Source organism: Manduca sexta, chromosome 7 (assembly GCF_014839805.1).
Source record: "Manduca sexta isolate Smith_Timp_Sample1 chromosome 7, JHU_Msex_v1.0, whole genome shotgun sequence".
Classification (NCBI taxonomy): domain Eukaryota; kingdom Metazoa; phylum Arthropoda; class Insecta; order Lepidoptera; family Sphingidae; genus Manduca; species Manduca sexta.
In genome coordinates, this window is record NC_051121.1 from 1,742,682 (window position 1) to 1,769,257 (window position 26,576).

The window sequence follows — 26,576 nt, forward strand, 5'->3', positions numbered from 1 at the left end:
ATTAGTGGTGTACACGGGTAAATAGCAGTGAAATTGTATAGTTTTTACTGTTTTGCGATAACGGCTTATAATGTGTACGCTTCGGCTTATTTATGCCAATTATGAATAGTGTTGATTAACTGTGATTTAAAGTAGTAGGAGAAATAGTTATTAGTAGTAATATTACAAAAAAGTTGCAGTTTCTTTAGATATTAGGGTTGTTTCTTGTTGTAAATAAACTCAATCCACATTGTCAATAGTTTAAAATGTCACTTTCGTGACATCCTTATCTGTTCTCTCCTTAGTTCTGTTTTATCTGATTTGTTCCCCACTTTCCTTTAAAGGGAAGTGGACAAATATCTCTTTACTTTACTATTTCGGTGCAAGAAGTCAGATATTAATGAAGCCGGGGACATGTTGCCCTTGACTCTGGTTTATATGAGTTGCAGAGACCGATGTGAAGGCGGGATAGTCTATTCAAAGCAGGGAGCTCAAGCATATATAAAATAACTAGCTTTTGCTCGCGGGTTCGCGTGAAGGAGTTTTACGGGATAATTTTTTTCCGACTTACTTGATATGTATCGTTATATTATGACCAAGTTACACATAGTCATTATAAATTGTAGCCTATGTGTTATTCTGATCTGATCCAATATTACTGTAAAGTTTCATCGAAATCCGTTCAGTAGATTTTTCGTGAAAGAAAAACAAACATATATACTTCCATACAACCTTTTATTGATGTTTTAATATGTTAACAGTGAATTGTTATATAGTTCTTGGTCTTTTCTTTCGACATAGTCCTCTAAATGTATCAATCTCTTTCTAACTCTCGCTATCAATAAAAAGATACCAGCGTACATAAGTGATATTTAATCGACCTAATACTTTGTCAAATCTAATAATTACAGTACATATATTTATTTATTCATTAATATCAGAGTACATATAACAATGGCTTAGTCTAACTTATTTTGTTAGTAGTGGCAATATAATCATGAGGCTAGTGCTTAAAAAGAAAAAGCTGAGCTATAAGCACCAGAATACTTCACTACACATACTATTCTCTGCTTTTGCAATATTTTTTATTACACATATTATTATATGCTATTTTTAAACGATTTAATATACGTATGACTGCCTCGGTGGAGTAGTTGTACTGCATGCGCGGTACGACAGCGCTCTGAGGTCCTGGGTTCGAATCCTGGGTCGGGCAAACTGATATTCGGGTTTTTATGCTTAGTATCAGCTCGGAGTGTGGAATTCGTGCCCGATATGGCGATAGGCTCGCCCCCTATCATGGGACGAAACACACTTGGCGAAAAGTGGGTGCCTTGGTTGCGCCTCTGCATACCCCTTCGGGAATAAATGAGTGATGGTTTGTGTGTGTATGTAATTTATGTATCACATCTAGTATTTAGTTATCTGTGTTAGTGCATGGGTGTCGAGAATGGTGAAAGTGCACGAGTTCTTGCGTCGGCAAACTGTACCGACAGACTTGTTTTGTAACGTGGCGCCACTTGTAAACTATTACATGTTAGATGTAATCGAAGCGACGATCTAACTCAATATAGAGGTTAATACATGACATAAACGTTAGCTAATAAAAAACATATATCAATGATCTGTTTTCTGATTAGTTTTACGGAATGTTATCTTTACTGGTAGATCTCTAAGAGAGTCCCCCTGGGTAGGTACCACCGCTATGCCTATTTCTACCGCCGAGCAGTGTGTAGTCACTGTCGTGTTCCGGTTTGGAGGACATTGTGGCCAGTGTAACTACTGGACATAAGACTTAACATCTCATGTGATGGCGAGCGCAGTGGAATACCAAACAATACATTGTAATTCAAGGTGTTGGATGGTGTTTCTACTGGTTATAGACGGTCGTATCGCTTACCACCAGGCGAACGGCAAGCTCGTCTCGTCATTCACAGCAATAAAACAAATCTGTTTTTTAGTTTTTTTATGACATTGATTTAAAGAACAAAACATACCCCTATTGTTAAGAACTGTGTGCAAAAAAATACTTTATTTCTTGTATTGAGACGAAAAATTAGAGACCACGTTATTGATGGCCTATTGTAGTACGTCTTGGATACCACTCGAATCTTGTAACAATTAATCAGCAATAAATACCGTCAGGGAAATAAACAACGAAACGAAATCGGTATGATTTCGTTAATCGAAGTCTTGGAGATTTTTAGCTAATGAGATAATTGTAAGATAATTGCTTTACAGAATGACACTATCATAAATCGGCGGTCACGCTCTATATACCGCGCATTGACGGGCAAAACTGCGCGGCACAACTAGTAAGAACTGTTAAAAACCGCTAAAATTTCCCTTGTCAGTTTTTTTTTTGTTTGCACTGAGTGTCGGCACGTTCATCTTTGATCTGTTGATTGTTTTTACCGACTTGAAATTAGTAGAAGAGAACTGTTACTTGTCACTTGTTTATTTATTCGTGATGAAGATTTTTTATGTAGTTTGTACTGGTGCAAAAAGCGGCGATAGCCTAGTTGGGTGTGGAACGGACTGCCAAGACGAATGTCCGCAGGTTCAAATACCAAGGGCAGACACCTCTGACTTTTTTTAAAAAATCATGTGTGTATTCTTTGTAAATTTATCATTCGCTTTAACGGTGAAGGAAAACATCGTGAGGAAACCCGCCCATCCGAGAAGTTCTCTACAGGAATTTCGAAGGTGTGTGAAGTCTACCAATCCGCACTAGGCCAGCGTGGTGGACTAAGGTCTAATCCCTCTCAGTAGTAGAGGAGGCCCGTGCTCAACAGTGGGCAAGTATATAATACAGGGCTGATATTTTTTTTTTATTATTGTACTGATATTAAATATTTTTTAAAACATAGTTTAACACTTATAACTATCTATACCTATTATAAAACAAAGTTCCCTTTTCTATTTGTCTGTATGTTATCGATTTTCTCAAAATCTACTGAACTGATTTTTATGAAAACTAGTATGAAGATAGTTTAAGACGCTGGGAAGGTTATAGGCTACATTATGTCTCGGGAAAATATATAGCGGAACTTTTATACCGGGAAACTCCTAACGCAGGCAAAACCACAAGTAAAAACTAGTTAATTATATTGTTTTTGAGTAAACGTATTGTTGATGTGCATATTATAAAAAATTATAAAATAAGAATACATTTTTATAATAATGTCCAGTAACTAATTTCTACATTTCTGAGGCTTCTCTGCGCTCTCTTATTAGAGGCAAATCGTGTAACAAACTTGCATTTAGAGTCGTCCACAATAATTTTGAAAGTAAGTGTACCAGCTCACATTGAGCCAGAGGGATAAAACTATTAAGACTGTAGAGTATAAACTTCAGACTTATAGATCTAATCCCGGCTATAATAGTCGTCAGACAATTTGAGCACACTACCGCGTAGTTTTTTCTTAAGTGTAGCTTAGTGTAGTCAAGATGTCAGACAGTGTAAATTGTAATAACAAGAAATAAAATCGACTTCCAAAACAACTACAAATAAATATTTTTTTAACATCGTACATGTACCTATACGAATTTATATATTTGGTCGGTGCCGACTTTAAATTGAATATTGTTTTAGTATATATTTCATGTATTTGATTAGCTTAACTGACAATTTTACTTAGATACCTTTTTTTAAAATCGGTTAATAAAAGAAATCATTTTAATATTTTACAAACAGTTGTCAATTGTCATATTGCGAATATTTATCAGAGATATTCAAATTATACGTACATAAACACCTACAGCTTATCTTGACAATCACAATATCCTAAGATTAGGGCGGCTTTGCGAAAATCGCCGGATATTATGTAAAGCGAGATTACGAACGCAAATTATTGGGTTACCGGCCTTCGCAGATTATTTTTAATAGGATATTACAGAAACTGCCGGTGTAAATGGCTAAACTACACTTAATTCCTATTTAGTATTGCAGTAAATTTTGTTAGTAACATTTACGCAACGCAACACAAAACTTTATTACAGCGCCATCTATGTGATTAGTTAGTAGTTCTTGTTTAACTACGCTATTACGTGACTGAATAATGCGTGTTATTTACGATAGGTGGCGCTATTTACAATTATCACTTTTAATGGTCGCTAATGTGTAATGTATTTTAGATAATAATTAATGCAAACTGTTTAATTTCACATAAAGCGCGAACGATCAGGGACAGCAATTATATTATTTACATTAATTTAACGTTATTTGTTATCGAATATTTAATGACTACGATAAGAACTTCCACGTACCAAGAGTGCATTCTAAGCACTAAAGCCATTGAGATAAGTGGTTTATACTTAGTGATTGGCAAATTATTATTACCAGTTTTATTAAAGGAAACGTTATTTAAACCTTATTAAAATTGAGTATATTTTTGAAATTACATCTCAGAACGTAAAATAAGTCACAAAATCTTGGATACATCTTATGCTTTGGTAATTGGTGATAAATTGTCATCAAGATGTTCTTATAGACTTCAAGATGTTCTAATTTAAGCAAAAAGAACTGTCCTGCTTAAGAATCTATGTCTAAGAATCTAAATCTTTAATTCACGGATAATTCAAATAAACTGGAACCTATTCCCTAGCCTAGATATATTTTATCTAACGAACTTTAAACTGTCCGAACCAGTCCAATAACGTACCCACACATTTTACCATAGATAGGAACTTCTACCAGCTCAATAAATCTTACCTTATCACCCTTATCAGTGGGCGGCGATGCAGGCGGGCTGCGCGGCAAGCCCAGGTCCTCATCATCATCACTGCCGTCTCCACGACCGCGCCGTCTCACCGCCGCCACTAGCTCCGCCTGTCGACAAGATTTAACACTTATTGTTTCGGTGAAGAATTCGGAACAGCGACATCTATTGAGGAGAAATTTTGGTAATTTTTTATTTTTATGTTTAAGATAATTTATAATTACTACAAAAATCTTGGACTTTAATGGTATATATTCTAAAACGTTTTCTGCCTCATTTGTGATCAATGATCCGAGGAATTACTTCAGAAATAAATATGACTGAATTATGAGTAACGATTACATCCGAATAATTTATTTACACACTCGTGTTCGTGAGTATTCGTCTGTACTCGACAAGTATCTAAATCAGGGGGATTTTAAATCTTTATTTAAGGAATTTCGTCGAATTTTCACTATAATGTCTCCATACATTGGCTTTTATAGGTGTTTACTTACTTCTCATGTTTTAAAAAATCAGGAGTTAGATGTGAGTTTGAGACCACAGCTACACTATTTCCATAGCTCTATCGGAAGTTAATACCTGCTACCTTCAATGGAACCTACGTTCGACACCCAGATACTATAAACGTTTAAATTATGCTTAAGAGAAATATCATTACCATCAAGAACTTAACTGATTCACAGTCTGTAATATTACCAAGTGCTTTATAACATAGTCGGTAATACGCAGAACTTTCAATTGCAAAGTACATACTGCATGACATTGGACTGTCATCAGCACCCTAGTACACCATCTCATCTCATTAATTGTAATTACAGAACTCTACACATCTATCCAGACTACAAAATATATCGAAAACTTCTCATAACTGGGTAACTGTCCCACAGACGAGATGATAAGCTATCGGGTGCGCACGCGCAGCATCCTCTCGCGATATCAATACATTTCACAGAAGCAAATGTGTGAGCAAGTGTGCCATACCGGATGAGTCATTGTTTACAGGGTACCAGCTATTGCTACTGAATAGAACGAGGTAGCTGTAGTCCAGCGGAATTAAATTTTATGAAGATGTGTACATGTCGGAAGTGAATGACTGCAGGAGGATAGGAATGAAATTTGGCAATCAGAAGGATCAAAACAACCATGTAGCCAAAGTATTAGGCTACTTACATCGCACGAAAAAAACATTGTTGAAATTTTACTAATGAGTAGGACTTTCGAGTTGCCAAAACCTCGAAGAAGCTAAACTTCTAAGCAGCAATAACACCATTTAGTTTGAAATAGTAATTCTGTTTCGATCGCCTTTATCCACCCTGAGACATAGTCTCACATCTCAGGAATTACGAATCCAAGTACATTTGTTAAGTCATAACAATGTCTCCGCACTTCACATAAAAGATGTATAACTAAGCAAGTATAAAAAAGTTATTCCTACATAAATAATGAATGCTGAACAATATAGCAAAAATGATAGTTAAATAGAATGATGAATAAACAAAGGGAATAAGAATGCAAAATGTAATGTACAGAAGTGCACGATATGCGAGTGAATCATCGTGTAGACATTATCAGATCGTAGTGCAGTCATTTGATTAACTAAATGGGACAATATACGAACTTTCATAAAGATTTGTATGAAAGTGCCACATTCCCAGTGGGTCATTGTTTGGAGTCTCATCAGACAATAATTCAACTAATTAATGAAATAGAATATCACACATCATGCGAACAAAGGCCTATATGAAAGCGTTTGAGATATTGAGCCATTGATAAGCATTGAACCGTATGTTGCATTTCCAAAAAAATATCAAAATTTGCTATATTGCCAGTGAGTCATTGGAGACTACCAGACCATAGTTCAGCAGATTGATGATTAGCGAAATGGGACAAATTGCGAATGTCATTTTGCCGCATCAAGATTCATGTGAAAGAGTGTTATTCCTAGTGAGTCATTGTGTGAAGACTCTATCAGACCTAAGTTCAGACGACTGATTAACGAAATGGGATAAAATGATAGTCTCATGCATTTCATTGAAGGAAGATTTGTACGAAAGAGTATTATTCCTAGTGAGTCATTGTTTAACTCTTTATCAAGGTATAGTGCAGTTAAGTGAATTAAATTGAGAAATTGCATATAAAAATTAAATGAAAAGTATGTGAATACTACAATGTTTACAATGAGTCATAGGGCAGTCTCTATCGAATAGTTCAATAAGTAGGTAAGCATTGAAAATGAATGCTAGAGTTAGGGTTGTGAGATTAGTTTTCTCAATTTAAAGGACATTGGCACTAGAAATACGAGATGCTATATTGCTATGCTAAAGCGTGATACTAACTTTTATACGTTATTCCGAGTGAGGCATTGAAACCTTTTATCGATAATACAATGATTAATTAACTAAGAGAAATGAAAGATGATTTCTTTAATTTCGACCAAGATGTTTTGTGTGTAAAGTATTGTAATTACTGTTTTTGATCGACCATAGCCAAATGAAAACGAAGACTATTACTAACACTACACGTTAATATGAAAGACAAACCATTTAACAAAGTTTAAAAAAAATCGAATTATTGTTCTTCTCAAGCTTGCTAGACTTATCGTTCTGTTAAACAAACTTCGCAGTGTCAAACTATTATTAACATAATAAATAAGAACAAACCCATAATTGAAATAGTTTTCCTTCTGTAATCCAACAGAACCTCCGCTTCCAAGAGCGACTCATCTTTGGCACTTAGTTAAACATCACAGACTTCACTTATACTAAATTATCACACTGGAAACATATTTCACATTTAAAACATTGCTCGGGAATTAAAAGATGCGTTATATACATTCGAGGGCTTTGAGGACGTATTAAATTTAAAGCTTCAAACTTCAAATTGACCTAATTGACTACTTCATGGTTTTTACAATTATAGACAATATTTACCTTATTTAAATACCACAGTTATTACTAATTATTATAGGAAAATAAATATATTATGTTTGCGTATAGAGAATGTCAAACAAAATATAATTCCTAAATAATTTCGAGGTATGAGTAGGTGGTATGAGTAGAAAGCACACACTGTATAATATTTGGGATATTAATGTTACAGATTATAGGCGATGGAGACTTTTTTTTAATTTAAATTATAATATCAGCCCTGTTTTATATACTGTCCAACTACTAAACGTGGGCCCCTTCTACTATTGAGAAGCACTAGTCCGCCACGCTGGTCTAGTGCGGATTAGCAGACTCACATATCTCGAAATTCTTATGGAGACCCAAGGGTTCTTTTCTATTCTTTGTGAGTTATCTCTTGCTTTTATGGTAAAGGAAAACCGTGAGAAAACCTACATACTAGAGAAGTTCTCTATAGAAATTGTTAAGGGTGTGTGAAGTCTACCCATCTACACTAGGCAAGCATGTTGGACTAAGGGCTAATTATTTTCAGTAGAAGAGGAGGCCCGTGCTCAACTGTGGGACAGTATATAATACAGGGCTGATATAATTATGAATAGAGACGGACTCCAGCGAGACGTTTCCACAGCAGAATGGCTCAGGGTTTTTCTGCTTCATGAGTATAGCGTTTAGTATTAGCCTCGTTACAACAAGGTTTTGCGGTTGCGGTGTGACACGATACATGAGGAAAATGATTGTTTTTGCAATTGTACCATTTTAACATAATTTTCCCGGTAAATTGTTGTGTTATTTGAATTGGATCATTCGATTTAACGCTGTATGATTTATTTAAAATGTTTTGATTTTTTTTTATTGGCATGTCTCAGTGGCACCACTGCACCTGATGGTAAGTGGAGAGAGACCCAATAGAATGTCGACTTACGACGGATGATTGCCCCTCGACAGTCGACACAATTATGCCGGTCTATTAGAACCAGATATACACAGACTGATCATGGAACGCGACAAGCTTACGTGAGTCGTTATGGCGGGTATCAACATCTTGTGTACGGTGGTCACTTTAAAACTCTTAGTTTGTTAGAACATTCATTGAATATGATAGGAAAGGACCTCGAGGAGCCAAGCCTAGGTACTGTTTGATCAATATTAAACAACGAAGATTGTCGCCGGAGTATTTACAGAACTAAATGTTTTAGGGTATAAGGAACACACCAGCTCAGTATTATACAAATATTATCCCTCCGCTGGGAATAGATAACGGACCTCCTTCTCTCTGTACAGGCTTTATTCCACATCGGTCTATCACGGGTTAGCCTTGATTAAAGAATTTACAAAAACACCAAAATGCATAATTCCCATAATAAAGGAAAGGAATGACATAATCACATTCAAGAGTTCAAAACCGGATAAGTTTTATTATAAACAGGTTGTGAGTCATGGAATGAGGTTTGTTTCGCAAGTAATGTAGACATGGGAGCGTGTGGTTTCCTCTCCGCCCACGTAAACAGGGTCTTACTGATAAATAACTTATCGAGATAGTAAACAAATAATGAGTAATGAGCTTTATCATGCGTTAAGTTCATTTTTTTTACGTAGCTACAATCGTGTATTTGTGATTGCAATGTGTGGAGTGTTTGTGGAGAATTAAGGAGGTCGTGGGTATATATAATTCATAACTGGCCCTCCTTGGTATGTTTATTAAAGAAATCTGGTAACTACTATTTATTTTTTCGACTCGTTATGACTGCCCATAATTAGAAATGTCTGATATATAGATAAGTCGAATAATTCCAACCAAATGTACGTACTTAGGAATAATAATTGAACTTATATTATTATCCTTGTCTTTGACTCAAAAATTAACATTAAAGTAGTGTTATAACGTCAATTAAACGATGATTAATATAATAATTGATAATAAGTTCACAGCGATAAAGAATCAGACGGCATCGCAACGTTGTTTATTTTTCAAGCCCGCGCCAGTTCGCCGATGAGTCACAAAGCTCGCATCTCAGACATTTAAGTTTCCTGCTTCAACATGGTAATGCACGGACTTGCGAATACAATGTAATCTATAAGCACAAGCTTTTATACAAAATTGCATACTTATACTACTAAGAGTAAGGATTAAGGTGTTACATATATTTATTATCGTATTAGTTATTGGTAGAGATAATCTGATCTTATAAAAGCGAAAGCTTGTGAAAATGTTACTATGTTTGTAAGAAGTAAACGCAGAAACAGCTGTACGGATTTCGATTAAATTTGGTACACGGATAGATCATGTCCTGGGTTAACATATAGGGTATTTTTATCCCGATAATTTGCTCCCATAGGAAATTGTGGGGACTTTTAATCTTATTTTTAAAATAGATAGCGCTGGCGTCTTACCAATTGTCATATAAATATCTAGTGATTTAGGGACTTCTGTAGCGAGAAACGATTTTCAAACGGACAAACCCCGAGTAATACTTTGTTGTATAATATTAGCCAAATTTGTATGATGCGATCGTTGCATATTTTATAATATTGATCAAATTATAAAAATATAATTTTATTAAACTATTCATCTTTTACTGTTCATACGTGGCTTATTACACAAGTTAGCTTAATTTTTTATTACTTAAATGAGTTTAATTGAAGAATAAAATGTAGTTTTGTACACAATCGTAATTTCACTTTCTATAAAACTTTGTGTAGTAATATGGGAAATGATATTGTGTTATATAATAATATAGTCATTTTGACTTTGCGTTACAAAATAATTTTTATATTCGTCTATATTTCTGCTAACATTGTTACAAAAACCATCCATGAATATCAAATATTTACGCCAAAACCCCTGTTTTTTGGTTTTCTATTTCTTCAATATATATTTCTACGATATAACTATACTGGCGTGCTAAGCTCAAAAGCGGTATCTCAAAAAAATTAAGATCTGATTTTTAGTCGTCAGATAGCTTAAAGAAATACCCGTCCAATGAACTTACCTAAGTAACGGTATCTTGATTAGAACTTGTTAAAAAACAATTTACAAGAGAGTCTCTATCTCAGTTTTACATACAAAACTATAAAACTGTATTTACAAAACTTCGATTATCTCGAAATAAGGTTTCCCTGACATACCGCTAATGCGCTTAGCATGGCAGTATATATGTCTCTAATATCATACATATGATGTATATTTTCTACACAATCGTAATATAAAACATAATTCTCAAGCCGTGAGACGCGGAAGGTCGGCGCCGCGACGACGCGTCGGGCCGCTGCAACTGACCACTATGATGCTTGCAAACTTCACATATTAACTATAATATGTATTATACATCTAATCGTGAGACAGTGTGTGGGGACCTGCACAGGGTCATTTTGATTTGAGTTAATTCAGGAATCTACTATTATGTTAAATTTCATCCAAAACCGTTTAGTTTGTTCCTGCGTTTACTTCTAACAACACTCGAAAAAAAAATTATTAATATATAAATAGTTTTCTTTTTCCAAAAGGAAATAATAGAGTTTATATTGTATTTATATAACAAATATTCAAATTATTATAATTAATTTAATATCTTGTTTTGAAAAGGACATTCTCTCTCAATTACAAAATGTACATCCATAAGATACCTACTACTTATAAAGCAAGGCAATACTATTATAATAACCTACAGCAATCTACTTAAGATGCAGAAACCTAAATAATCTGCATTCTCTGCTAATCCTTAAACCTTTCCTTTAAAAATCGGAATTTATGGTAAACAATCAGACATACATCATTGATAATCCAGGCTGATACTGAGCATAGAACACAATATCATTGCCTGACTAGGGATTCCAACACGGGACCTCAGAGCCGTGTTGAACTACCCATGCAATACAACCCCGCCACCAAGGCAGGATTTATAATTTAAAGATATTCAACATCATGTGACCTATTGGTTCGTTCGTTGGGCTTTTTAGGAAATTCTCGAAATAAAACAAATATGATAACAAAGCAAACTATACAAGATTCCCAACGTTACCTGCCTACATTACCGCCTACAACAGGAAACAAATAAGGAAAACAATTGCTGGTATAAATAGTTAAATGATGCCATTTGGTATGTGATATTTTACAAAACGGTATCTTTGTCTACAGATTTCTCAAAATAAATCGTCTATTTGTAATTGTGGGTAGATATTATAAAAGTATACATTATCCAGCATTTATATTATATCCTAGCGGACCCTAGTCCCTACGCAACGACCTACCAACTAAAACTCCGCGTTGACCCTCTTCGGCGCATAGGGACGACTGCGTGCTACCTCGAGACAGCAGGTCCGAGTTTCGTCCGCGGCCGCCCCTGCGCGGTGCCGCCTTGCGGCCCGTCTCCTAAATGGGGGGGGCTCCTAAGCCCCCGCGCACCGAAGGACGCTCTCAGCGTCAGCGGCAGCGTGAGGTCAACACCACACTGCCGCCCATCCCGGGGTCAACCGAAAGTGTGCGATGAACGCACTACACGCACTGAAAAGTGCGCGCTCACTAGGACGGACAGCCCCCTGCTGCCCGCCGACGACCCCCTTCGTGGCCCCTATTAGTCGCCTCTTACGACAGGCAGGGGTTTACCGTGGTGGTATTCTCCAAACGCCCCCATTCCACAGGGCGGATATCCTAGCGGACCCGACAGACTTCGTCCTGTCAAAAAGATTTGTAATATGACAGTTTTTTGTTCCTATCTATTTTATTAGTCACAATGCGATATCACTTTTGTTGAGTTTCAGAACGCGACATTACATTATTATATTCTGTGCTCCAACGCACACTGCTTTGATGTTAGGAACACACCTACATTGCTTAGACAACAGTGAACTTTATACAATAGCAATAAAGCTCAAATTGACTCTACGTATTAGTTAGAAAACGTTTGTATGGGATAAAGAAAAGGACTGTTTTTAGGGTTTTTCCGGCAATTATTTGATATTTTCTCGCCGTAAAAATCATCCTTGAGCTTCGACGAATATTAAAAAAAAAAGAATTGGCCAAATTGGTCCAGGCGTTCTTGAGTTATGCGCTTACCAACACATTTAGCGATTCATTTTTATATTATAGACTAGCTTTTGCTCGCGGCTCCGCCCGCGTTATAAAGTTTTTCAGGCTAAAGTTTTCCGTTATAAAAATAGTAGTTTCCCGGGAGCCTATGTTCTTCCCAGGGTCTCAAACTGTCTCCATACCAAATTTCATCTTAATACGTTAGGTAGTTTTTGAGTTTAACACGTTAAGGCAGACAGATGCAGCGGGGACTTTGTTATATTATTTAGAACTTTTTAAGTGAAACAATCCCGTCATACATCATTGTTGCATACTTTAACCGTTTACGCAGCGCAGGCAACGGAAGCTCTCAAAACTCATAATTTTCCCCGTTTTTGCAACATGTTTCATTACTGCTCCGCTCCTATTGGTCATAGCATGATGATATATAGCCTATAGCACTCCAGGAACAAAGGGCTATCCAACACAAAAAGATTTTTTCAGTTCAAACCGGTAGTTCCTGAGATTAGCCATTACTGCTCCGCTCCTATTGGTCATAGCGTGATGATATTTAGCTTATAGCGGTCCACAAATAAAGGGCTATCCAACACAAAACGAATTTTTCAGTTGAAACCGGTAGTTCCTGAGATTAGCCATTACTGCTCCGCTCCTATTGGTCATAGCGTGATGATATATAACTGTGAGCACTCCACAAACAAAGGACTATTCAACACAAAAATATTTTTTTCAGTTCGAATCGGTAGTTCCTGAGATTAGCCATTACTGCTCCGCTCCTATTGAATATAGCGTGATGATATATAGCCTATAGCACTCCACGAATAAAGGGCTATCCAACGCAAAAAGAATTTTTCAGTTTGGACCGGTAGTTCCTGAGATTAGCTATTACTGCCCCGCTCCTATTGGGTATAGCGTGATGATATATAGCCTATAGCACTCCAGGAACAAAGGGCTATCCAACACAAAAAGATTTTTTTCAGTTCAAACCGGTAGTTCCTGAGATTAGCCATTACTGCTCCGCTCCTATTGGTCATAGCGTGATGATATTTAGCTTATAGCGGTCCACAAATAAAGGGCTATCCAACACAAAACGAATTTTTCAGTTGAAACCGGTAGTTCCTGAGATTAGCCATTACTGCTCCGCTCCTATTGGTCATAGCGTGATGATATATAACTGTGAGCACTCCACAAACAAAGGACTATTCAACACAAAAATATTTTTTCAGTTCGAATCGGTAGTTCCTGAGATTAGCCATTACTGCTCCGCTCCTATTGAATATAGCGTGATGATATATAGCCTATAGCACTCCACGAATAAAGGGCTATCCAACGCAAAAAGAATTTTTCAGTTTGGACCGGTAGTTCCTGAGATTAGCTATTACTGCCCCGCTCCTATTGGGTATAGCGTGATGATATATAGCCTATAGCACTCCACGAACAAAGGGCTATCCAACGCAAAAAGAATTTTTCAGTTTGGACCGGTATTTCCTGAGATTAGCCATTACTGCCCCGCTCCTATTGGGTATAGCGTGATGATATATAGCCTATAGCACTCCACGAACAAAGGGCTATCCAACGCAAAAAGAATTTTTCAGTTTGGACCGGTAGTTCCTGAGATTAGCCATTACTGCCCCGCTCCTATTGGGTATAGCGTGATGATATATAGCCTATAGCACTCCACGAACAAAGGGCTATCCAACGCAAAAAGAATTTTTCAGTTTGGACCGGTAGTTCCTGAGATTAGCGCGTTCAAACAAACAAACAAACAAACAAACAAACAAACAAACAAACAAACAAACAAACAAACTCTTCAGCTTTATATAATAGTATAGATAAGAGATCACTATAATTGATAACACAGGGAATTTTTTTTCTACCATGAATAATTTTACGTCTATTGAATAGCATTTTGTACTTTCTTTAACGATACCAAAAGATTTAGGTTGCTAACGCTTCGCGTGTATTTTAATAGCATCGTAGGTCTTTGTTTTTCATGTAAAATCTATACTATTATATAAAGCTGAAGAGTTTGTTTGTTTGTTTGTTTGAACGCGCTAATCTCAGGAACTACCGGTCCAAACTGAAAAAATCTTTTTGCGTTGGATAGCCCTTTGTTCGTGGAGTGCTATAGGCTATATATCATCACGCTATACCCAATAGGAGCGGAGCAGTAATGGCTAATCTCAGGAACTACCGGTCCAAACTGAAAAAATATTTTTGCGTTGGATAGCCCTTTGTTCGTGGAGTACTATAGGCTATATATCATCACGCTATACCCAATAGGAGCGGAGCAGTAATGGCTAATCTCAGGAACTACCGGTCCATACTGAAAAATTCTTTTTGTGTTGGATAGCCCTTTATTTGTGGAGCGCTATAGGCTATATATCATCACGCTATGGCCAATAGGAGCGGAGCAGTAATGGCTAATCTCAGGAACTACCGGTTTGAACTGAAAAAATATTTTTGTGTTGGATAGCCCTTTGATTCCGGAGTGCTATAGGCTATATATCATCACGCTATGACCAATAGGAGCGGAGCAGTAATGAAACATGTTGCAAAAACGGGGAAAAATTATTAGTTTTGAGAGCTTCCGTTGCGTGCGCTGCGTAAACGGTTAAAGTTATGCAACAATGATGTATGACGGGATTGTTCCTCTTAAAAAGTTCTAAAAATATATATTATAAAACAAAGTCCCCCGCTGCATCTGTCTGCCTGAACGTGTTAAACTCAAAAACTACCCAACGTATTAAGATAAAATTTGGTATGGAGACAGTGTTAGACCCTGGGAAGAACAAAGGCTCCCGGGAAACTACTACTTTTATAACGGAAAACTTTAGCCTGAAAAACTTTATAACGCGGGCGGAGCGCGGGCAAAAGCTAGTCCTTTATATAGCAGAAGGGCAAACAATTAAGTAGGTCACGCGACGGTATGTGAAAATCGCTTCCCAGAAACATCCACAATACCAAAGGCATCGATGCGTTACCGGCCTTTGAGATAGGCCGTAAATCATATAGGGATTGCGTTTACCGATTTCAGACTGACTCAGATCCTTCTGCCGAATAAAACCCCGCCAAGCTACTCTATTGTCGAAGATCATGGGGTGCGCATTTGTATGCAAAAGTAACCTTGGTAACCAAGTCAACTCTTGAGTAAAGCCTGCTCTCAAAAAGTAAAACTTTTTTAACAAAAATTATACCGCCTTCAAAAACCACTAAAAACCAACTCGAGTAGAGCCACTCGTGGTCTTAGGAATGAGACCTCAGAATCACAAATAGGAGTGTAACTATATGTATTCTGAAATATCAACTACTGTTACTTCTAAGTTTGGACGTAGTGAGGGCTTTCTGAACTTACTGATTCTTCCTACCACTAACTCCATCCCACTCCAATGTAAAGTTTATAGTCCAGCTCAAAGACAAATGTGAATTAGGATAGAAAGATCTGTTTACAATAATTTAACCCTTCAACATCCTTACTTCAAATATGTACTACTTAAATATTCTACAATTTTATTTCTATCCTCCAGTATTTTAGGCCTTAAATTAAAGACACATAAAAGCCTAATGCCATCAAAACTTCGAAACTATATAGACACGAAAATATCCGCGAGTTAACTGCTCAAACTGCTCATTACCGCGCGTAAAAGAAAAAGTACGAACTTTGAATTGATTAATAAATTAGTCATGCCAGGGCGCTCGGACGCAGTGCCGCTTGGATTTTAAAGCAATTTTAATGATAAAGCATAGAATAAAAACCTAACGGAAAAAAGATCACCGCTATCATTCTGTAATGTAATCAATTTGTAAAGGTCCATATAGTCTAAACAGCGAAAGCCTAACGGGCTACGGGAACGAGCTGCCGAGATGACGCTTCGAGGAACACATTATTTTTCTAAAGTTACGTATATGACGTCTGTTACGCGTTAACGTTGAAGTCAATGTATATATAGCCCAAATACAGTATAAATTATATATATAGCCATAAAATGAATCAAATACTTTACCAGAAAAACTTTTGTAGCAAGAATCCACGCGAAATTCCATATGCTCCGAACGGCTTTTGTGAAAGAGCGCGCCATTTTACACTACGATTGCAAACTTTACAATTTGTAATGTGTGTTGGCGCTTTTGAAAATGGAATGTGGTTTTAAAAATCGATTTATAACATTTTTTATTGTTGTGTTTTTTTATAGTATAGATACAAGAAATCAAATAAAACTAGTGATACAATTTGAATTTCAATTAGTTAGTTGTCACACTATTTAGATATTCTTTATAAGTTTACATAATTTTCCTTATTTTTCGTTATCAACTGTTGCCTGTTATTAAATCTACCAATCATTGATCAAATTCATAAACAATAGTAATCAATCAATATTTTGAAATATCCTTCAAAAACTATGACTGTTTTTATCAATTAACTTTTTCACATACGCAATAAGTACTAAGTTTTAAAATATGACTAACGCATAACAATTGCAGTAATGTTAGTCATAAATTACAAACACAGAAACCACAAACCATTGCTTTTTTGCTTTATGTAAAAAAGGGTTAAGTTTTAACAATGCTACTTTTAGACGCACACGACGGATCTTAATTTGACAGTTTCAAATAAAAACAAAACTAGTATCTGAGTCACTTTAGCTTACGAAAAGGCAACGAAAATAAAACTTAACATTTCAACTAATCTGTATCATTAGAGTATGCTTTAAACTTGAGAACAGGTTTGTATTTATTTTTATTAACGCCCCTAATTCACTTTAAATAATTCAATGACACGGGTTATCATTACGTAATCACTTCACAAACCACCCAATCACAAACACGTAATTTCCCGCCACACTTAAATCAACCAATCAGATTGTCACGATTCGAAATTAACCAATCCAAATTCAAAATCGCACAGATAAAAAAAAAGAAATGCAGGCGCATCGGCGACCGCGCGTCGAATGGCGCCCAAAACATGGGTGTTTAATTGTTAACGTGTACTTACACGTAGAGAATTTTGGAAAGTCGAGTCAGCAAGCGAAACGACGCGCTCTGAGAGCACTGGATGTATTGTTATTTAATTATTTTAATGTAGCCGAGGCAGGTAGCCTAACAATAACATTGATTTTTTTATACTGACATGGCTGCCATAATACCAGATAATAGTGGATATGCTGTAACGCATGAACGATAGATGTAGTTGTCGGTGTGTGGAATCTAACTGTACACAACGCTACAGACTTACAATTTCCTATAAGACTGGAACCGTCTCGGTCAAGGTTATTCATCTCTAATCCAATATGGAGTCGGCCCAACAAACGCTATAAAGCATAATGTGACGAAATTGGTTTAGCTTTTACAATAGCCACCTAACGCGAACCTGAAGGGTTGAGATTTTATAAATTAAGTTGTAGTTAGTTATGTTTAAATCATTAAGAGAGGGGGGGGGGGGCGTGGTAGACAATCATATTTGACCTCTGATTGGGAATTGACTGCTCTTCGAATCATAATTCATATACGATACCATACAAATAAGAAGACTTAAAGGTGGTCCTTTAATAACCTGGTGGTTATTCATGCTAATAAGATACCGATGAAGGCCACCGCAGGTTTTGGTTGGTATGCCGGTGTAGGGTATACAGGGGTGGGGACTCAGTCCAATGCCTGCTCGGATGATGATATACTCCCGAGTGTCGACATTGGGCCGCAAGACTGGTTAAAACCAACAAACTTTGCACTCACCCCTGTGATTGGTGGCAGGGATAACGAGATTTTACTTCACGGGAAAAAATTGTTTTAATATTGCTAGCACAAAATTGACCACAACTGCTCTACCGTCAAAACACATTGACAACCACATTAATTCTGCGCAAGCAATGCGCGTTCGGGCCAGTGATAACAGGCTCTTAGCTATGATAGTTAACAGGCTGGATTGCGAATACATTAGTCAGTGGATTAAACTTCACACAACAATGTATTAATTATAATATACTAACATAGTTATTTAAGCTTACTAGCATCATGGACTGTAACTGTTAGTCTGAAATAAAGAAATTATTATTGTTCCTCTACAAATAATCTCAAATTGCATTTAACTCGGGTTAACGCTAGGCCCATTTGTGCCAAGCTGTTAGTTCAGACGGGTTTGACGTCATCACACGTCTCGTACTCCAAATTGAGCACTCAGACTTCAATTAATTTCAATATTTGGCTTTACCCCAGTTAAGTATAACTGTCTCTGCTTATTAGGGCTTCTAGCTTTTTACAATTTAATGACTATTAAAAGTACTGATACTACCTATTAGGGTTTTTTGTAAGATTTTCTGCTATGGACCAGTGACATTTGCTATGGAGGGAAGTGGACAATTAATATTTCCAACTCCTCCCTATCTTTCTTTTTGATTAATTTCTTTGCGGAATAATAAGTACCGATACTACCAATTAGGGCTTTTTGTAGAATTTCCTACAAGAGACCAGTGATATTTGCTATGGAGGGAAGTGGACAATTAGTATTTCCAACTCCTCCCCATCTTTCTATTTGATTAATTTCTTTGCGGAATAATAAATACTAATGCTACCTATTAGGGCTTACTCGTATTGTAAGAGTTCCTACAATGGACGAAGGACGTTTGCTATGGAGGGAAGTGGACAATTAATATTTCCAACTCCTACCTACCTTTCTATTTGATTAATTTCGTTGCGGGATAAAGAAAACTTCGTTTTCCTTGAGACCCGCAGAGCTACACCGCTCAGTGTCATATTGCGTGCCACTGCTGATCCTGACTTACAGAAGTTGTAGTGGTGGGTGTGAGGATGGGAAAGTCTTTAGTAAGAGACATGTGACGACTATTTATTTGGTAATTTAAAACTATTGGTGTTTTGTTCTATGTATCCAGGGTGAGCATTAAACCTCTAGTCCGTCCCCCATAGTACCACTAATGGACCCTCAGTAGTGGATACCCGTGCCCAAAAGTGACACAGTATATAACATAGAGCTATTTATGAATATTTAATTTATTCAGTTTTACCTTCATGAGTTATAAAGTTTCAGGAAAGGATAAGTTCTTGTAATTATTACAAATATGTTTGGACACACTGAAGGAAAATATGGTTATTTACTTGGAATATTCCTACTACCTATGTATGTTTTCCTTCAAATAACAATATATAATATGTATAAATATAAGTACAATTATGCACATTTTTATATACCGCATAAGGTTAATGAGTTGCTTTCTAAGTGCCGTGTAGGTACAGTCAGCCACACAAGTAGCTGAACACATTTAAAACTTCAAAGCGCTTTTACACATTGAATTCGATTGGCTTATTATTTTTATTTATATAAAATAAAATAAACTGTTTGTGATTAAAACAATTGATGATAAGGACACACAAGTTGTTTTTAATTTTTTACTATTTTACACCGAGCTAATTAAAACACAAGTATCAAGAATTATTGAACTTAATTATATTACGTATCCCGAATCGAAGCCGCGACCTTTTTATGACCTCTTAACCTTTATGTTTAATCAATTTATCAATATTTATTAATAACTACAGGTGTTGTATAACATTATGTTTTATAATAAGCATTAGGTAGCTGATAGGTCTAATACTGGGGGCAAATGTAGATTGCTCCTTAAGATAACTCTTCCTACGTTGAAATAAAACGATTTTACGAATTTTATCGCGGTATATTATATTATATATAATATAATATAATATAATATAATATAATATAATATCAGCCCTGTATTATATACTGTCCCACAGTTGGGCACAGGTCTCTTCTACCACTAAGAGGGATTAGGCCTTAGTCGACGACGCTGGCCTAATGCGGATTGATAGGCTTCACACACCCTCGAAAATTCTTATAGTTCCTCACGATGTTTTCCTTCACCTTTAAAGCAAGCGATAATTCACAAAGAAAACACACATCATTTTTTAGAAAAGTCAGAGGTGTGTGCCCTTGGTATTTGAACCTGCGGACATTCGTCTCGGCAGTCCGTTCCACAACCAACTAGTCTATTTTATATTGTGCCTTCATGCAAAATAAAAAAAGGCTCAATAAAATTCGTAAAATATGTTTTTATCAATGACATTCGCGTAAACATAAGAAATCATTAACTCTTCCAACGTCTGAAAATTTTACACTATTTTTTCTAGTACAATTTTGTTGTTCTATAAATATACCTAAACAGACAGAAAAAGTTATAAAAAGGATAATGTTTATTATTAATTCGTTTCTACGGTGAAGTATTGTGATATTAGGGTTTTCTGCTCTATATCGAAGTTTGGAATTTATGCTCGATATGGCAATAGGTTTTAACGGACTAAAGACATGGCGAAAAATATGTGCCCTACTCACACCTCTGCCTATCCTTTCAGAAATAAAGGCGTGATGTGAGTACATTCTATCAACCAAATGAACTTAGGAAAATACTTCAAAAGTATTCAATATTATTTATTTGTATACATATCAAAGATAGCTTAAAGGCAGTCTAGATGCACCCTGAGCTCACGGCTAGATCATAATCGTAGCTAAATTATTTTCATATATTTATATTAAACATGCATAATATTGAGTAACTTAGCATAATTTACGTGTAGAAGGATAACATTGCCATATGGAATAAATTAAGCACACGCCTTATGAAATATTATAAAAGCAAAAATGCTGATGGTAGGTCATTTACTTCCCCCCGGATGACCATCTCCCGTCAATCGATACCGTTTTAGAAATCACTTCATTTAGCAGGTGCAGTTATATTTGCCATGCTTGTACAAAAATCTACAAAATTTTAAACGAAATTTGAACCCGGACTTAGTAACTTATTTCAACAAATAAATGATACATTCAAGAAGGACATTAAAACCATATATCAAAGGACACTTATCTAATGGTACATCTATTGGATTTATACCAAGAACTTTGAATTACAAAGCTTTTAACACCACTGAACCCGTTATCTTCAGTTAAGATGCTTAAGATGATTATTACTAGATACTTATGATTAGTAATTATAGCGCATACGCACAAAGATTTGCGCACTAAAGATTTTAGTAAAAATAGAAAAACACAACTGTTAGTCTATATATAAGATAGATATGTCTGTATAAGTCTTCAAAAATTACTACTTTGGAAGACTTATACAGACATATCTATAACAAAAACATTGCATATTGTAATTCAACATTAAATACAATAGTATATAAAATCTTTAGAATCGCATAAACATTATTAATATTTTTTGTTGTTGCGATTATTCAATTAAGTCACAGAAATATTGCTGTGCGTTAATGCGTATCACATCAAAGGATAGACATGTCAATTGATACGGACATGTTTGATCCGCTCTATTTCATCTCCACAGAGAATAGACCTGTGCCTAACATGCAGCCACGCATTAACTTATTCCGTATGTATAAACGTATGACCTTTGCTTATTAAAAATCACACTTGCTAGTTAACTAAAGCATGTCTTGAGTTTGGTATGATTAAACCCACGTAATAAAAGTATAAGGAATTCATATTTACAAACCAAATATACCGGTTATTATTGAAAAGTTAGTAATTATCAAATCTTTCAACGTCCCACGCGCAACCCAACTAGTTACTAGTGTCACATCTAAACAGTCAATTACATCGCAAAGTTTGGAATATTCCACGTTTTTACTTAACGACATACAGCACTGATTTTGTCTCAGCAATAACAACAAAACAAGCTAAGCGTGGGACGTTATAAATCGGCTATTAGAAAAACATAATAGAGCTTTTCCATAAAACCGTTATTTTCCTATTTAGAACACGACTCTTTATTTAAACTCGTTTTTACAAATTCATCTATGACTCAAAACAAACCATCGACGCATGTACGCAATTTAAAAACATTATTTGCGTTCAAAAACTCGATTCAATGTCAGAGCCCGTTATTGATCAGACGTGGAATGAGTCAGAGGCAATAAGACCGATCCCACAAGCGTAATGCCTTATTTGAAATAGTGCCAATAAGTTAATTAATTACAGCCGTACGTGTTATAACGCATCCTTTATTAATTCAAAGATAACTCGACGGCAATAGCTTAAAAACCTTGACCCGGTTCCGAGCAACTTTTCGCCGGTCAGACGAGCACAGTTTCCGAACGCACCACAAAAAACAACACTGGCCACTTTAAAATACAAATCACGAAGGGTGAGTTCTAATTTCGAATGTGGAACGGGTTAACACTAGCGTCCGAATCCACGCCGGGAGGCAGACTGCGTTCGCGCGTGATTCATCCCGTGTGTAAATGAAAAATAATAATAAAAAGCGCGAGTTTTGAAGACCGCCTCACACGATCGCAAAACGCGTCGCACTAAAAACGTTTGTGAGCACGAGAGCATAACCGGCCGGCGTCTAGCAACGGTTAGGAGCGGCGATCGCTAGATCATGTTATTGAATTTCGCTACGGAGCTGTGGTGGCGCGTACCGCGAGCGACTTGCGCGGACACTTGTGCCAGTAGTACCGATGCACTACTAACCTTTCAACTGCAACTGGCTGATTTAGGAGGACGTCTTGTTTTCGATTTCCATAATTTTATGTAAGTTTTATACGAGTGGCGAATGGATGTATATTAATAGTCATATATTCCAATCTAATTACAACTTATGACTCATCAACGCTACTGACATGAAATATTGTACAAATAAGTTTAAAATGCCACGATGGCATAAAGCAGACGTTAGCGAAATATAATATCCGTAATCCGGCATAATTTTATTCATACTAAGTATTCCTTGATGAAATCATTACCATTTTGATACTTTTTCAAAGTTTATTTAACATGTTTGCTCGCGGTTCGACCTCTGAAATTCCTGTCCACTTTTCGAGAAATGCATCAGCAGAAATGATATTATTTTCTGTAATATATTTGATAAATAATTGAACGGACTAAATCTCTAATAGATATTTTCTATACATTAACTAATATACAAATCGTTTAAAACTCCAAAACTATTTCGAAACTACTCTTAGAGAAGGAAAAACAGAAGACTGCGCAAACCGGCTCAAAAGAAAGGTCAAATTCTGATTTGAAATGCTCGCTGTACACTGATTCTTATAATACCTATAAGATGGTATTGATATACGAGTTTCGTAGCTATGGGAGACAGTGGAAGTTTTCGCCCTAGCTGCCACTTAATGAAGGGTTACATATGGTAACCATCATCATAGCAATCATCGCCTTTAAATCAAACAATGACAATATTTATTTCAGCCTATGATTTTCTTCCTCTGAAAGCTCTACGTATAATTTTAAGACGTTTATTCCAATATCAATACGATGCTCGAGCATTGCTCAGGTCGTAGATGGATCGCTATTCGATGACTAAGAATTTGACTGTTTTAACTACTCTAAACCATAAACTACTCTTAGGGAAGGAAAAACTGAATACACTCCAACATTATTGTATTAAAATGCCTTTGCACTTTAAATAATTTCATTTAGTCCACGTAATGCATAAATTAGGTAGAGACTTCATCAATTCATAAAAACAAATTTAGATTTTTTCCAATGTCTCAGAATGACTAGGAAGCTTTACAATTGATACTTCTGGAGGTTCTGTCTAGATTGCTTATTATTTAATATCAACGTGTCGATGAATTTAGGTGTTAAGAAACAACATATTGACATAATTATTTCATTTCTAAAGTCCTTTATGGCTGAATAAATTAAAGTCCATATTTATTATCTACAATATAATCTATTGCCTTATTTGAGGCTTGCCCTTGCGCTCCCTTATCCGTAACAATGTTTACCACCTGTTGCTGACAAAGAATCATGCCACATGCGTCGCATTTTATAGCTACTCACTAAAACCATAACAATCTATTCTTTGGTCTAGCGGCAGCTTGATCTGGGCATCTGAGTTGAATTCTGAGTTCGTTTCCCAGTTCATGCATTATACATTTGTATGAATTATTCGATTCAAAAATACTGAACAAATACCACTCGGACGGGATCCCTTAATTTGACTGACCTTGAAGTATATGTCCTGAATCCACTATTATTTCCAAAAACTCTTGACATGCTTTCAAGGTCACACAACTCTTCATCATTATCAACGTAACCTCGAAAACTAGGTACTCTTGGAGTCACAAAGAGTGCTGGTGGCACGATATTGTATCAACCCGGATAACGACCACTATATACAAAGTCTAAAACCCGCCGTAAGGCCGCATTCTAGTACCACCCTGGGTATATTTGATTTTCAACAGGCCGGCATAATTGTGTCGTCTAGCGAAGGGCAATCATCCTTCTTCATTCGACACTATCCGAAACCATTTCCACTTACAATTTTCAACAGGCCGGCATAATTATGTCTTTTAGCTAGGGGTAATCATTCCTCTTCAGTCAACACTATCCGAACCCAACTCCACATCAGGTGCAGTAGGCTCACTTACCCAAATAAAATTCACCACGATTCATCGCGCCATTCTGCACAAACTGAACCTCATCAGGGGTCATGAAACCTGCGAGTACAATGTATGCAATCATTGGCTATTTCTGCTCGCGATTTCGCTTCGTGCGTATTTCATACGTCATTGGTAATGCACGGCATTTGGTGGGCATTGCGATTAAAGATATAATAGGCCTCTAAAGAGACGTCAGACGTCATAGCCTGAAGCAATGTTTGTTATATACCAACATCTTCCAAAATCATGTCTAAATTTAATAATGACAATACATTGTAGTGGGTTCCTATTATAACTGTAAATAATGTCTACTTTCTTGTTTAATATTGTAAAAAAAAAAATAATAGCCTTTATTTCAGATGTACGATTACTAAAAAAATAAAAAAAAAGATTTTTATTTTTATTTATTTAGTATTTTATTTTCTACAGGTTAACCTTACAACTAACTACAAATCTATAACTAGGTCATATTGTAAGTATTTGTTATCAATTCTGATACACTAGTGTTGGATTATAATTATGTTAAAAGACTTCATATACAACTTTTTTTATATTTACTCGATTGTAACGTGTCTTGTGTAAACAAAATAATATAAAAAAAAAAAGATTTTCAATACATATACCAAATTGTAGAAAGCAGAAAAGTAAAGGCACAATTGTATTCGAAATTGAATTATAGTAAAATATGACGCTATTTTTGTGAACATAGAGTTTATTTTATCGAAATCGACCAATGGAATCCAGAGACATTTTTTTTTATTTTTGTTAGAAATCTCATAGGACCGCACCTTCGCACCGCGGCGCGCGTTTTCTGTATTTGTTTGATAAATATCTACCTGTACAAAGATGAATTTTGGCACAACTAGTACAATAATATATTTATTTTAATTATTTTAACGAAATGCTTATGAAAGACTGCGTTTCAAATTAACATATTTACATGTCACTAAGTGGCGATAGCCTAGTTGGGTGTGGAACGGACTGCCAAGAGGAATGTCCGCAGGTTCAAATCCCAAGGGCACACACCTCTGACTTTTCTAAAAAATCATGTGTATATTCTTTGTGAATTTATCGTTCGCTTTAACGGTGAAGGAAAAACATCGTGAGGAAACCTGCACATCTGAGAAGTTCTCTATAGGAATATCGAAGGTGTGTGAAGTCTACCAATCCGCACTAGGCCAGCGTGGTGGACTAAGGCCTAATCTCTCTCAGTAGTAGAGGAGGCCCGTGCTCAGCAGTGGGCAAGTATATAATACAGGGCTGATATTATTATATTACATGTCACTTAAAATAATGAAAAATTTAAAAACTTGGACTTCGGCGTAATTATACTGCATGCGTGGTACGGCAGCGCTCTGAGCACCTGGGTTCGAATTCCAGGTCAGGCAAAGTGATATTTAGGTTTTTCTGCTCAGTATCAGTCCGGAGTCTAGATGCCCGATATTGCGATAGGCTCGCCCCCTATCACATCATGGGACGGAACACACTTAGCGAAAAGTG

General features: G+C 36.2%; 1 protein-coding gene across 5 annotated transcripts in view; it reads right to left on the bottom strand.

Moving 5' to 3' along the window:
* The window catches only part of LOC115455567, a 158,558-nt gene that overhangs the window by 33,060 nt on the left and 98,922 nt on the right, over positions 1 to 26,576 (bottom strand). For 2 of the 5 annotated variants that reach the window (XM_030184192.2, XM_030184193.2), the window contains one exon: positions 4,694 to 4,810. In XM_030184192.2, the coding sequence (XP_030040052.1) occupies positions 4,694 to 4,810 (117 nt within the window). Of the gene's footprint in view, positions 1 to 4,693; positions 4,811 to 7,363; positions 7,478 to 22,653; positions 22,965 to 26,576 lie in introns of those variants that run through there. The other 3 variants (XM_030184194.2, XM_030184197.2, XM_030184195.2) reach the window with 3 other exon arrangements.